General features: G+C 43.4%; 1 protein-coding gene across 1 annotated transcript in view; it reads left to right on the plus strand.

Moving 5' to 3' along the window:
* The first annotated feature begins 277 nt into the window (after window positions 1-277).
* cntnap1 (contactin associated protein 1) overlaps window positions 278-14,516 on the plus strand; it is a 67,441-nt gene continuing 53,202 nt past the window's right edge. Inside the window, exons 1-2 of the mRNA XM_060902431.1 lie at window positions 278-367; window positions 2,819-3,086. Coding sequence (XP_060758414.1) covers window positions 278-367; window positions 2,819-3,086 — 358 coding nt within the window. The remainder of the gene's footprint in view (window positions 368-2,818; window positions 3,087-14,516) is intronic.

A 14,516-nucleotide genomic window follows, 5' to 3' on the forward strand; every position in this document is an offset into this window, starting at 1 on the left:
GTGCAGGGGCCTGGTGTGAGCCTGAAGAGGCTTTGTAGTTTCCCTTTTGCTGATGTCCAGCGTGGCAAGGGCACACTTCAGGGCCCCAGCCAGCTCGGCAGGTGTTTTGGGCGCTCTCATTCTCATGGCCATTCACTCTGTGGATGGCAATGCTATCCATGCAGAGGAAGCTCTCCATGGTGACCTGCTCTGTGACCTGAGTAGCTGAGTGTTGTTTGGGCTGCACCCAGCATTTGGTGGTTCTCAGCAAAGCGTCCATTTGGCTATGGGGGTTGACATGAGACCAAAACATCCAGCGTTGAAATTCAGCCACAGCCTGGCAGGCGGAGAACCCACAGTGCCCCAGGATTTGCTTTTCCAGGAGCGGGTAATCTTCTATTGAGGCCATAGTAAGACCATATTAGGCCAGCTGGGCCTCCCTGGTGAGTAAGGGGACCAGAGTCTGGGTCCACTCCTCATCAGGCCAGCCTTCTTGTATTTCAGTTTGTTCGAAGGTGTAGAGGCAAGCATTGATGTTGTTGGCTGGAGTCAGCTTGAGGAGCAGACAAAGAGCCTCTTCACAGGGATCTAGAAGGCAGGCAGGGAGGGGGAAAGCTCTGGTTTGTTGCTGCAGCCACTCCTGGGTGGCAATTTGGAGGACCTTGGTGAGTTCCTGTGTCATCTGTTGCTGCTGGTTTTCAGGAGACGATGTAGGAGAGGGTCCATGTGGAGAGTAGTCAGGGGTGTCGTGTTCATGATCAAAAAGGCAAGAATCAGTCTGAAAACACTCAACTAACCTTTATTTGTGGTGGTGCCTCATTTTATTCTCCTAGCTCCTTGAGGAAGGTAGGTTGAAGCACTGCTTAAGCCACTCCAGCCGCTCCAGCTGTGTGCAATCCTCGGGCTCCGCCCTGTGGCTGTGCTGCTTTTGGCAGTCCAAAACAGAGGTGCTGTAGCATCGCTGTCTTTTCAGCATCACGGGAGTGGCGGAGCGATGCACTGTTTGGGCAGTGGCTTCATTGGGCCGCTATCACTAGCTAGCTAGCTAGCTAGCTAGATATTTTAACCCAGTAAATATTCATTTAGTATAGACAGACAGACAGACAGACAGACATTTTAAGACAGTAATACTTGATTCAGTACAGACAGGCAGGCAGACAGACAGACATTTTAAGACAGTAATACTTGATTCAGTACAGACAGGCAGGCAGACAGACAGACAGACAGACAGACAGACAGACATTTTAAGACAGTAATACTTGATTCAGTACAGACAGGCAGGCAGGCAGACAGACAGACAGACAGACAGACAGACATTTTAAGACAGTAATACTTGATTCAGTACAGACAGACAGACATTTTAAGACAGTAATATTTCATTCAGCACAGACAGACAGACAGATAGATTGATAGATATTTTATGACAGTCATAATTCCTTCAGTACAGACAGACAGCAGATACACTACCGTTCAAAAGTTTGGGGTCACCCAGACAATTTTGTGTTTTCCATGAAAAGTAACACTTTTATTTACCACCATAAGTTGTAAAATGAATAGAAAATATAGTCGAGACATTTTTCTGGCCATTTTGAGCATTTAATCGACCCCACAAATGCGATGCTCCAGAAACTCAATCTGCTCAAAGGAAGGTCAGTTTTATAGCTTCTCTAAAGAGCTCAACTGTTTTCAGCTGTGCTAACATGATTGTACAAGGGTTTTCTAATCATCCATTAGCCTTCTGAGGCAATGAGCAAACACATTGTACCATTAGAACACTGGAGTGAGAGTTGCTGGAAATGGGCCTCTATACACCTATGGAGATATTGCACCAAAAACCAGACATTTGCAGCTAGAATAGTCATTTACCACATTAGCAATGTATAGAGTGGATTTCTGATTAGTTTAAAGTCATCTTCATTGAAAAGAACAGTGCTTTTCTTTCAAAAATAAGGACATTTCAAAGTGACCCCAAACTTTTGAATGGTAGTGTAGATAGATAGATAGATAGATAGATAGATAGATAGATAGATAGATAGATAGATAGATAGATATTTTAAGACAGTAATACTTGATTAAGGACAGACAGATAGACAGATAGATAGATAGATAGATAGATAGATAGATAGATAGATAGATAGATAGATAGATAGATAGATATTTTAAGACAGTAATTAAGTTGTATCTAATCTAAGTAATAATTGATTCAGTACAGACAGACAGGCATGCAGGTAGACAAATATAGATAGATAGATAGATAGATAGATAGATAGATAGATAGATAGATAGATAGATAGATATTTTAAGACAGTAATTAAGTTTTATCTAATCTAATCTAAGTAATAATTGATTCAGTACAGACAGACAGACAGGCAGGCAGGCAGGCAGATAGATAGATAGATAGATAGATAGATAGATAGATAGATAGATAGATAGATAGATAGATAGATAGATAGATATTTTAAGAGAGTAATTAAGTTTTATCTAATCTAAGTAATAATTGATTCAGTACAGACAGACAGACAGACAGACATGCAGGCAGGCAAATAGCCAGCTAGCTAAGATAGATAGAAATGTAACTATTTTAAGACAGCAATAGTTGATTCAGGATAGATAGATAGATAGATAGATAGATAGATAGATAGATAGATAGATAGATAGATAGATAGATATTTTAAGACAGTAATAGTTCATTCAGTACAGGCAGACAGATATTCTGAGACAGTAATAGTCTGTAATAGTCAGTAGTGTAAGTGTAATTCAGTGTTTCTTTGCTCTGCTCTTTTCCCTCCAACTTCCAGCGCTTGTGTTACAGTGTAATTGTGTGCGCGCTCCCGCCAAGTCGCAGCATCAGCAGCGTGCACGCGGCGGCCGGCCGGCAGAGCGCCTGGAGCAGCGCGAGCTAAACTTCCCGAGGAAGCAGCCAGAGCGCGCGAGCCCGCCCGCTCCACCGGCCGGAGGTGGCGACACTGATGATCTGATCAGCGGGGCGAGTCGGGGGGATTCGAGCCCAGTGCAGCGGGAGAGCAAGATGATGGAGCTCAGAAACGCGCGCTTCCTCCTTCCTCCTGGCCTTTTGCTCCTAATCGCGCTGCATCGCTCTTCATCACGTAAGTGCCGCAAGATCACCGGGAAGATTCAGCGCGCGCCGCTCGGGGAGATCTAGTACCGGTAGAGAAAGATTTAAGAGCTGAAATGTGAATTTGGTTTTTGATATTTTTGGTTTGATTTATTTTAGACTTGGTTTGTGATGTAAGGATCTAAAGGGCTCGCGAGATGAAAAGTAGAGAGAGAGAGAGAGAGAGAGAGAGAGAGCTGTCCTGCGGTGGGGCGCGCGCGGGGCTCTTTTCTGCATTGCGGTGCTTCCTCGCGCCTGCACGCAACTTTCCGCGAGCGCCTGAGACCATCCTGCACCGGGAAGGACACGGCGCACCTCTGCATTCCACACCGCTCTTAACCATAAACACCCCGGCTCCCTCAGTCTTTACTGTCCACATATAAAATACAAATAAAGATCCGTGTTTTTATATAAATCCGAATAATTGCGTTAATAGCGTTTCCGCTGAGCGCGCGGCATCACCTGGACAGGCTCGTGCGTTTGCGTGACGTGTAATGCAGAGGAATCAAACTTTGCATGCACAGAAACGCTCAAAGGCGGCTGCAGATATTTTTTAAATGGGTTGGACTGCATGGTGGAAATGAAATGGCTGTAATTTAGGACTGACATCATGATAGCAGTCTGATTTTGAAGTGTGTGTATGTGTGTGTGGGTGGGTGGGGGTGAGTGTGAGTGATGGGTAGGGGAGTGGCAATATAAGAAAAAACGTATATCACGTCCTAGGAGCAGTGGTGTGTCCTGGCACTTTCAGAAATGTTCCCATGAGAGGAGCAGAATTTATTGGAACGGATGACTGTCAGGAAAATACAACTATCAATGTGCAAGAGTGATGCATGATTAAACTAACGTTGCTGTCCAAATGATGCAAATTTATTTGCTTGTGGCTGTCGTTCATTCATCTTCAAAAACAGCACTTTATCATGACCAGGGTCGTGGTGGATCTCAGGGACACTGGGCATGAGATGGGCTGGATGGGATGCTAGTCGATCACGCTCATTCACCTGAGAGCAATTTAGAGCAGCTGATCAACCCACTGATATGTTTTTGGGAGGAAATCTGAATATGCAGGAGGAGAACATGCAGAGAGTAACATCAGGACTGAACCAGGGACCCTGGAGCATAGCAAGCTTTTTATGTATGTATATATATTATTTACCAGCTGGGAGGTCCGTATCGTGAAATACCATGACCAAGATCTTGAAAATACTGACCGAGGCCTCGGTCAGTATTTTCAAGGCCGAGGTCACGGTATTTCACGATACGGACCAACCTTAAGCTGGTAAATAATATATTTATTTTTTTCTTTACCAAATTCTAACAGAAAATGAGAACACCCGAAAGGGAAACCATATTTAGAACAAACCTGCTACAAGCTCGTTTTCGGCTTTCTTCTAAAATGTTTTCGTCTTCATCAGGGTAGTAAAACTCGCTTTCGCTGTGAACACTGTCATTATCACTATCCATGCTGTAAAATTAATGCTATTATACTGAGAAATGCGAAAATAAATGCTGACAAAACATTGCTACTATGTTTTTATTGTTGTTGTGAACGAACAAGTCGCCAAAGGTCCGTAACTGGGGTCCGGATCGTAGGATTCCGGACTGCTCACGAGCCAATCAGACTGCATGATTTGATGGAAACTGGACTGCGAAAAAAAATAAATATATTTATTTCTCACAAATATCCTTAATTTTATTTATTTTCTGAAATAATTCTGAAATTATTTCTATTCATTATGTTGTTTAATTTTTTTTAATTTGTGCTAGTAGCGGTAGCGCAAATTGTTACTCTCACTCAGGATCTTTCTATTTTATTATTATTATTATTATTATTATTATTATTATTATTATGTTTTTTAGGATGCCCCAAGTTTTCAACTAATCATCACCAAATTTCACATGAAGAATATCTCTGGGTTGAATTACATTGCTATGACTTTTGGTGCTGATCTGGATCACCGAACCGGAATGATCCATGAAAAACAGGCTTTTTTCCTCACTAAGCATCATTCTCGATCTCTTACCATTCTGGATCTATAGGGTACGGTGACCAGACATCCCGGTTTGTAAGAGCAAGCGCAAATCATTGTGACTTTATCCACAGTATCTATCTAGTTAAATTTTTTTTTTCTTCTCACTTTTTTCTCTGTTTCATTTTGTTATACTGTATTGATCTACTGTGGCATGGATTGTATAAGATAAGCACATTGAAAATGAATAGTTGTGTGTTATTTGGATGAAATTTCCTTAATTTCACTAAGGGTAGCTGTACATGGAAGCTAGGTGACATAAGTTGTTCTGTTTTTGTGGTACACTACAAAAATATCATATTATATCGAGAAAAATGTAATGAATATCAGAAAATTCAACTTATATTTCTCTTTGTGCTGTTGTTTTTGAAAAATGAATATACATACAGTATGACTATTAAGCCTATTTCTAGAAAATTTTTCTCATTTCAAGTTTGCAATTTTCTTATCTTTCAATAAAAAAATAATTTTAAGATTGAAATGAGCAAATATCAAAAAATAGAAATAGGACTCAAGGTATTATATTTGTCATATACTGTCATCATCATCATCGTTACTCTTTGAATCTTAACCTCATGAGTCCAAAGACTCTGACCTCCTGTAGCAACCAGGAATCCATTGTTAGAATTCAGAGCGTTCCCTAATCAGTCTAAGAAGCTGCTCCTTGTCCATTTCTGTCATTCTTTTGATCCTTGTCCATCTGTCCAGCTGTCGCCTCTTCCCCTTGCTTGCTTTAGGAACCATGAACAATGTCTGTTTTTGTAGTGTTGAGTTGTCCATTCGGACACAATGGCCAAGCCACTCTAGATGTTGTCTTTCTTGGTACTCGTGGACTGTTGTTGTGCCAGTAAGTTTGTGTATGTCTTCACTGGAATAATGAAGACATAGACCCAGTTCCCTGCTGCTCTCTCAGCTTCAAACATACCTATAGGTGGTGCGTTGCATTGCTCGAAGCCTCCTCATACTATTTTCCATAGCAGCTGTACCCACAACCTCTAGCTCGTCCATAATGCCAGTATTCAAATTCCACATGGCTGCGTTGGACATCAACCTTGATCTAATGAAGGCAACCATGTACTTCCCACTTGTCTTGAGCTTCACTCAGTGGTCTGTGAGTACTTTTTTTCAGTTCTGCAAATTTTCCTATGGCTGATGTGCTGCAAAATTTGTTGAATAAATCTCTTGGGATCAAAACTGGAAAATATGATACCAAGGTAGTCAAACTCCATGGCTGTGATGATGAATATTGTTGATAATGATGTTTGTGGGGCGGCACAGTGGTGTAGTGGTTAGCACTGTCGCCTCACAGCAAGAAGGTCTGGGTTCGAGCCCCGTGGCCGGTGAGGGCCTTTCTGTGTGGAGTTTGCATGTTCTCCCCGTGTCCGCGTGGGTTTCCTCCGGGTGCTCCGGTTTCCCCCACAGTCCAAAGACATGCAGGTTAGGTTAACTGGTGACTCTAAATTGACCATAGGTGTGAATGTGAGTGTGAATGGTTGTCTGTGTCTATGTGTCAGCCCTGTGATGATCTGGCGACTTGTCCAGGGTGTACCCTGCCTTTCGCCCGTAGTCAGCTGGGATAGGCTCCAGCTTGCCTGCGACCCTGTAGAACAGGATAAAGCAGCTAGAGATAATGAGATGAGGTGAGATGAGATGATGTTTGTCCTTCGGGATCAAAGATGACCATGACTTCCATTTGTTGGGTGGCAGTTGTGGGTCCGGAGGTGACTAATGAGGCCAATCTGGACTTTGAAGGTACGGACACATGTTGGTGTTCCACGTACCAATGTTGAGTACCTTCACGATTTTTTTGTTGTATTTCGACCACTGAGTGGGATCCCCACCAGTCGCGGTGTGCTGGCCAGGGTGAGGTGAAGCAGGCTATGTTTGGGGCAACTTTTCTAGCCCCTTCCTCCATGGAGGTGAGCAGAGTGAATCAAACAGCGTTGTTCAGACACCCAGGAGGCTGCCGAACTCCGCTGCTGCTTCGTTCCTGCAAAGAGCGACCCTATGTCCTGGGCCACCTATGTGCAGATTTGTGACTACAGCTTCCAGTATTTCCTCACCTGCTGCTTCGCCACTTGCCCATTGCCACAGCACTTGAATTTGAAGTCATGACTTGTGTGTGACTTGGATTAGAGTGAGAGCCATCAGCCTCACACTCTCATCCCGACCTAACTGGGTCCAGGGGCAAGACAGAATCAAGACGGTTGGAGCTAGATCGGGATGCAGTGAACAGCCAACTGTGTTCTGCATGTTGCACTGCGCCCTGATCATGTTCCACAAACGCTTTGCTGGGTCTGCTTTCCTGCCCGTTGAACCACCAGGTGGTGGTTTCCTTTGTGCAGTCTGCCAAGCCCAGTCTTAAGTTGTAACCCTGACCGAGGGGAGCGAGGGGCTGCTATTGTTTGCTCAAGGCACCACCCCAGGCTAGTGGAGGGAATGAGACGCCTTACTACTTAATTGCATGGCGGTCAAGGATGGCACATGCTCACTGTCCTAAAAGAGAGATGAAATATTGTTATATGGGTGGGAAGGGGCAAGGGGAGGTCTGTGGAATATATTTTACAGTTAAAGGGTTTCCTTCATACATAATGAGGTCCAGAAAATGACAATATAAAGTGACCCATGTATGTAGATTTAAATTTTTTTTGCAGATTTGTCTTCCTTGTGAAGTGACTGAGTGTACAGGGTTGAATAGTTTTTTTGCAGAGTGAAATGAGATAAAAGAAATGGCCATCAGGAGATCTGTTTCAGAGTCTATTGACCTGTGTGAAGAAACTGTTCATGAATCTTGTGGATTTGGCCTGGATGCTTTGTAGAAGGGGTGTAATACATTGACACTATCTGTATCTGTATATCACTGCAAATAGCCATCTCTCTATTCAGGTTTAAATCTAAAGTAGGTGTGGCTTAAACCCTACTGCTACTACAAATGGCATTACTTTGCCCTTGGAACCACTAGAAAGACCCCCAGATCTAGAAATGGCATCATGGTGAACACGGTATCTGAGTTCTGACTATGACAGTTCCTTAACCTCAGCAACATCACTCCAGTTCATAATTGGTCTCAACTGGAGATGTGCACGGAACTGATTTAGTAATCCTGCTCACACAGTTATTAACATAAACAAATTGGTATCCTAATTTAAAGCACCATGACCCTGACCAGGCAGATATTAAGGACCACTGTACATTCACGGTTATTTGATTTGAATTGATCCCCTCCTGTCTTTACTCCTCACAATAATAAACAACAAATCCACATACTGTACATAAATATATGAAAGAAATACAGTTAAAAGATCAAACAATCCAATTCATTAGCCGCGTTTCCATTAACCTGCTTAATGCGCAATTTTATATTGCGAGCTAAAAAAATGACGAAGGGAAATGTGAATTAAAAAAACCCCTCTCAAATATCACCAAAAAGTTTCTACGCTTGTATGAAGCGTTTTTTCAAATTGTCATGTCTGCACCTGCTCTCATTCAAGACTCCACTTTCCAGAGTTTGCAGCAGCCTTCAAATATGGCCACCATGGATTACAACAACCATCTGTTCCTGATTACAGCGCAAATCACAGCCACAGTATGAAAAGACTCTGTTCACAGTTTGTGATTTCAAAGCAAATGCTCAGCGTTCCTGTGCTTGACTTTAACAAGCCGTTATTGTTCGTGCTGATTATTTGGTTATTGACTCAGTTTGTATTTTGATGATTGCATAACAATCTCTGCGTTTGACCACCTGTTTATGCCTCGCCTGATCATTGCCTGTTTATCGACTCTGCTTAACTTCACGGTTTGGACTTGTCTGTCAGCTTGCCTTCAATAAACTCTTTACTGCTTTTACGTCCGTCTGTCACCTGCATACCTGACAGATTACTTCACCATCTCCATGGATGTAGCAGAAGAGAGGAGGCACGTTGCCTTATCTGCACAGGGGTGTTTCCTGAGAGAACAGCAACGTCTGGGTGAAATGGATGCCCACATCACTTCAGTTACCACCACTATTTTGCAGGCGCTACTAGCGTGCCCTGTGGTGGTTAAGAGTTCTAGCATGCCCATTCCACCTCCTGAAATTTTTTCAGAAGTATTTGTGTGTAAGAGATTCCTACTAAAATGTTCCCTGTTTTTCACAGCTCAGGGACCACGGACCAACAAAAATCACCCAGTTTATCAATCTGTTAACAGGAAAGGCACTCAGCTGGGCAACCGCTGTATGGGAGAAGGGCAGCAAGCCAACTACCTCCTAAAAACTCTTTGTCAAACTGTTTCACGGAGTATTTGATCACAGTCCTGAAGGAATGGAGGTCGGGGAACGGTTGCTCATTGTCAAGCAGGGGAAGAGGTGAGTTGCGGAGTGTGTGCTGGAGTTTTGCATGCTTTCAGTTGGAAGTGGATGGAACAAGCTGGCTCTCAAAGTGGCATTTCATCAAGTTGACCCAAATATGATCTCAACCCAGATGTGATCACTGAACTGGTCTGTTGAGAGGAACAGGCCTCTTTGGACTCTCTAATTGACATGTCCATCTGGCTAGACAACTTGCTCAGGAACCAGCCATCACTGCACAACTTCACATCTCACCCACTAGACACAGAGATCATGGGGCCTATGGAGATCTTCTGCACCAGTTTGGCTCAATCTAAATGTGTGCAAAATCACAAAGAGGGGATTCTACTGTGGGGAAGCCATGCACCATGTGTCACACTGCCCCTCTCATAGGGTAGGTCAAAAGGGTCCCACTTTGGATGAGAGAGTCCCAAACACTGCTAGCCCTCTCCTGGTGAGTCCATTTATGCCCCGCTTGTTCAAATCATTTAAACTTGACATGGAGATAAGGCTCTCAGAATCAGTCCATGTTTTGTCTGCCCTGATATATTTTGGAGCTGCAGGAAACTTCATGGACAGTGAGACAGTGCACTCCAAGTGCCCACGCAAGTGCTCCAACAACTTGTAAGCATCAGGGCCATCAGTGGTGGGCCCATTGGGAAGAGGTTCATCACAATCTTCTCCCGAGCCCTTCCTACCACAAGTCAGTGCTCTGCATTACAAGGCCATTTCATTTATGATCACTAAAACCAAGAGACAACCCATCATTTTGGGGTTCCCATGGTTACAACAACACAATTCACATATCTCCTAGCAGGACAGAGAAATTCTCCAGTGGCCATGTCTTGCATACAACACTGTCTCCATCTCCCCAAGCTCACAGTTGCTTCCACTTCCATAGAGATCCCGGATGTCACCACCATGGTCCACATTCCCAAATGTTATTGGGCACACATGGAGGTGTTCAGCAAGGGTAAAGCCAGTGGACTCCCTCCTCTTTGTCCCTACAACAGTGCCATATAGCTCCTTCTTGGCACCAGGCCTCCTCACTGCAGGGTCTACCCACTTTCCATCTCTGAACAGAAGGCTATGGAGGTTTATGTATAGGAGGCTCTACAACAAAGGTACATCCATTCTGCCATGTCACCTGTATCTGCTGGTTTCTTTTCCATGGAGAAGAAAGGAAGGGGCCTCAGGCCATGCATTGACTACCACAGGCTGAATCAGATCATGGTGAAATATAGCCCAGAACAGAACAAAATAAACTCGATACATACACAACAACGACAACAATCATATCCTAATTTATGAATTTGTAAATGTTCTCAAGTAGTTGTTCTACAAGCAAGATAATAACGTTGGGTTTGGAGGTCCTATCTCTTACATATAACAGACGCTATATGGGCAAAAGTATGTGGACATCTGACCATCACACCCATATGTGGTTCTTTCCCACACTGTTGACACAAAGTTGGAAGGACAAAATTGCCTAGGATGTCTTTGCTTGCTGGAGCATTACAATTTCCTTTCACTTTAACTAGCTGAAGGAACACAAATCCCCACAGCCACACCCCAAAATCTAGTGGGAAGCTTTCCCAGAAAAGTGGAGGTTAAACTGGAGCTAAATCTTGAAATGTTAAAAAAAAAAAAACCACTACATATGGATGTGATGATCTGTCAGCCCTGCGATAACCTGGCGACTTGTCGTATACCCCGCCTCTCACCCATAGTCAGCTGGGAGAGGCTCTAGCTTGCCTGTGACCCTGTAGAACAGGATAAGTGGCTACAGATAATGGATGGATGGATAGATGGATGGATGGATGGATGTGATGATCAGGTGTCCACAAACTTTTGGCCCTACAGTGTACTTAGTATTGAATGTCATCACAGTTAATGCTTTTTGGGTTTTAGGTGATAGTTTCACCAGTTATAGTTAATACTCTCAAAGGTTTAACTTGAAAGGTTTTTAAAAAAAAAATGACCAGAATGAAAAGAGACATTTGAATGTTCTAGAAACAGAAACAGACTGTTGATGTGTTTGTTGGGTAACAGAGCTGCATCTATTACACGCTCTATCAGAGGGAAGAGAGCTGGTAGCTGTGGTGGGAATTAGGGATGTGTGTGCACATGTGTGTGTGTGTGTGTGTGTGTGTGTGTGTGTGTGTGTGTGTGTGTGTGAGAGAGAGAGAGTCCTAGGCAGGGCGTGACAATATGAATCAATGAATTATGGAGTATGTGAGAAAAGAGAGTGCACCTGTGTGCTAAAAAAAGTGCTATTCTTCTCTCTTGCTCACACACACACACACACACACACACACACACACACACACACACACACACACACACACGCACACACACACCCCTTCCTATATGTTTCCTTCTAGCTGATGCACTTCTGATCAATGCATGATCATGCACCAGAAAAATCTGCAACAAATCCTGAAGCACCTGCTAAAATCACGCTCATCCATGTGACCATATCGAAGGAAAGTATGTCCAGTACCACAGATATTCTCCAGGGATAAGCACACTCATCTAAAGGACTGTTGTGGGTTCATGTGAGGCAGCTAATGTGGTATGCAGACACACACTCAGAGCAAAAGTGCTGCGTCAGCCTGGAGCCGTGTGGATGATTGTGTGTGTGTGTGTGTGTGTGTGTTTGTGTGTACGTGTGAACTTGCACATGCTCCGTCAGCACAGTGTGGGATACAGGATTCTCCTTCACGCTGGCTGTTATCCTATCCCCTTGGCTTTGACTGTGAGAGCCGAAGAAAGCATGAAGGAAGGACACACACACACACACACACACACACACACACACACACACACACACACACACACACACTTACAGGGGAGGAAAGAGATAAGTCGGAGAGGCAGGGAGGGAGGGCGAATAATTTTAGAAGCTGAAAGAAAGCCGACGCCCTTCTGTGAACTAAGAGTGAAAGAGAAAAGGAGAAAGTGGTGGGTCTCTCTTTTAGTATGCAGTGTGTGTGTGTGTAAAATACATAATTGCTCATGCAGAGATTATGTTACACCTGTACCGTATTCTGAGTGTGCATTTTTAATATACCACCTATCCATCCAAAAACTACAAAGACCTGACACTGGAGACTCCTTCCTTAAATGTTAAACATCATAGAAAAACATCACCATATCAACAATTACACATTTTTAAACCCACTGTATAAGTTGCTTCTATAGAAATGATCATGTGTTAGGTTGGAAACATTAACATGCAGTAACATAAACCTGTGATTTGGCTTGCAGCTGGAAATACTATCAAATCTGCTGTTATAGAAAATGATCACATTCTGACCAATCAGAACCAAGAATTCAACAGCACTGTAGTATAAAATAGTATTATACCAAAACAAAAATTATATGGGATCTGCTTGGTCTAATTTCAGACCATTGGAACTAGTGAGTTCGAACACTCCTGAAATCGTCTGTAAATTTTCAACCATGATGGCGAGTCACTGAAAGGTTGTAAATTAAAATCCATGCACTGCCAAAGAGGCAGTTGGGCCCTGGAGAAAGACCTGAGAAATGATTCTGCCTTATTTGTAAGCTGCTTGGAATAAAAGATTGCATATTAATCTTCACAGAGTTAGAGGTCTCAAGAATTCTTCCATTTTTCAGGTTTAATTAATGATACTAAGATGACTCCTGTAGACTGACTAGCCGGATATAATCGATTCGTTTTAATACAACACTGAATCAACAGCATGAAGAATTGGTTACTATGGACCAGCTGTGATTCAGCGGCAAAGGAACACACACACCACACACACACACACGCACACACACATACACACACACCGGTGCTGTCCTCTCATACTGCTGCTGAAGGTCAAACACTAAGCACTCAGGCATCTCTCATTGTTATACTATTAAAATGAGACTGAAATGTACATCACTGAAGGTATAGTCATGATGGTACCATCCACTGGCGCCATCTGCGGGGGGCACGGACCTTTTTGACCCCCCAAAGATAAAGTTGGGGGGGCAAAAACACCCCAATAATGAAAAAAGTAGTAAACAGTACAGATGAACTCATGTTAACTGACGATTGAAACCACCTAAACAAATAATAGCCTAGCTTTGAATGCAAAATAAGTAATCTATAGAAACGTCACCTAAAATGTTATGATCGGACATGACCCGCCCCCTTTTCCACTTGCAATATTCCAATGGTTGGCAGTGAGTGATTGACAGGTTGCACTCCGCAAAATTTACACGTCCTTTAGTGCTTTGCGCAGACTTAAGACCTACCTGCGGAGCACCATGACTGCTCCGAGACTGAATTACTTGGCTGTTCTTTACACACACAAGGAACATACAGACCACATTGATTTGAAAAAAATTACCAATGAGTTCAGCGCTTGTGACAGAAGGAGTGATGTTTTTGCGAAGTTTTAGGGCTGATGGGCTATTAGGGTGAATATGATTTTCTCATGTTCATGAATATGATTTTCTCACTGCCTACTTGTTAATTTCCGTCGCCATGAAAGAGATGTGTTGTTAAAGTTTGTAAGTAAGATTAAAATTAACTTTGTCATATCCATTAACTCTTAACAGAAACTACATTCATGTACAGTTGTCTGCCGAATTCATCTCATCTCATCTCATTATCTCTAGCCGCTTTATCCTTCTACAGGGTCGCAGGCAAGCTGGAGCCTATCCCAGCTGACTACGGGCGAAAGGCGGGGTACACCCTGGACAAGTCGCCAGGTCATCACAGGGCTGACACATAGACACAGACAACCATTCACACTCACATTCACACCTACGGTCAATTTAGAGTCACCAGTTAACCTAACCTGCATGTCTTTGGACTGTGGGGGAAACCGGAGCACCCGGAGGAAACCCACGCGGACACGGGGAGAACATGCAAACTCCACACAGAAAGGCCCTCGCCGGCCCCGGGGCTCGAACCCAGGACCTTCTTGCTGTGAGGCGACAGCGCTAACCACTACACCACCGTGCCGCCCTGCCGAATTCATCTCAAAGAAAATTGCATGAAACTAAATTTGTTTATTGAATAAATTGTGTTTCATACAAT

The sequence above is a fragment of the Neoarius graeffei genome, chromosome 20 (assembly GCF_027579695.1).
Source record: "Neoarius graeffei isolate fNeoGra1 chromosome 20, fNeoGra1.pri, whole genome shotgun sequence".
In the NCBI taxonomy this organism is placed as follows: domain Eukaryota; kingdom Metazoa; phylum Chordata; class Actinopteri; order Siluriformes; family Ariidae; genus Neoarius; species Neoarius graeffei.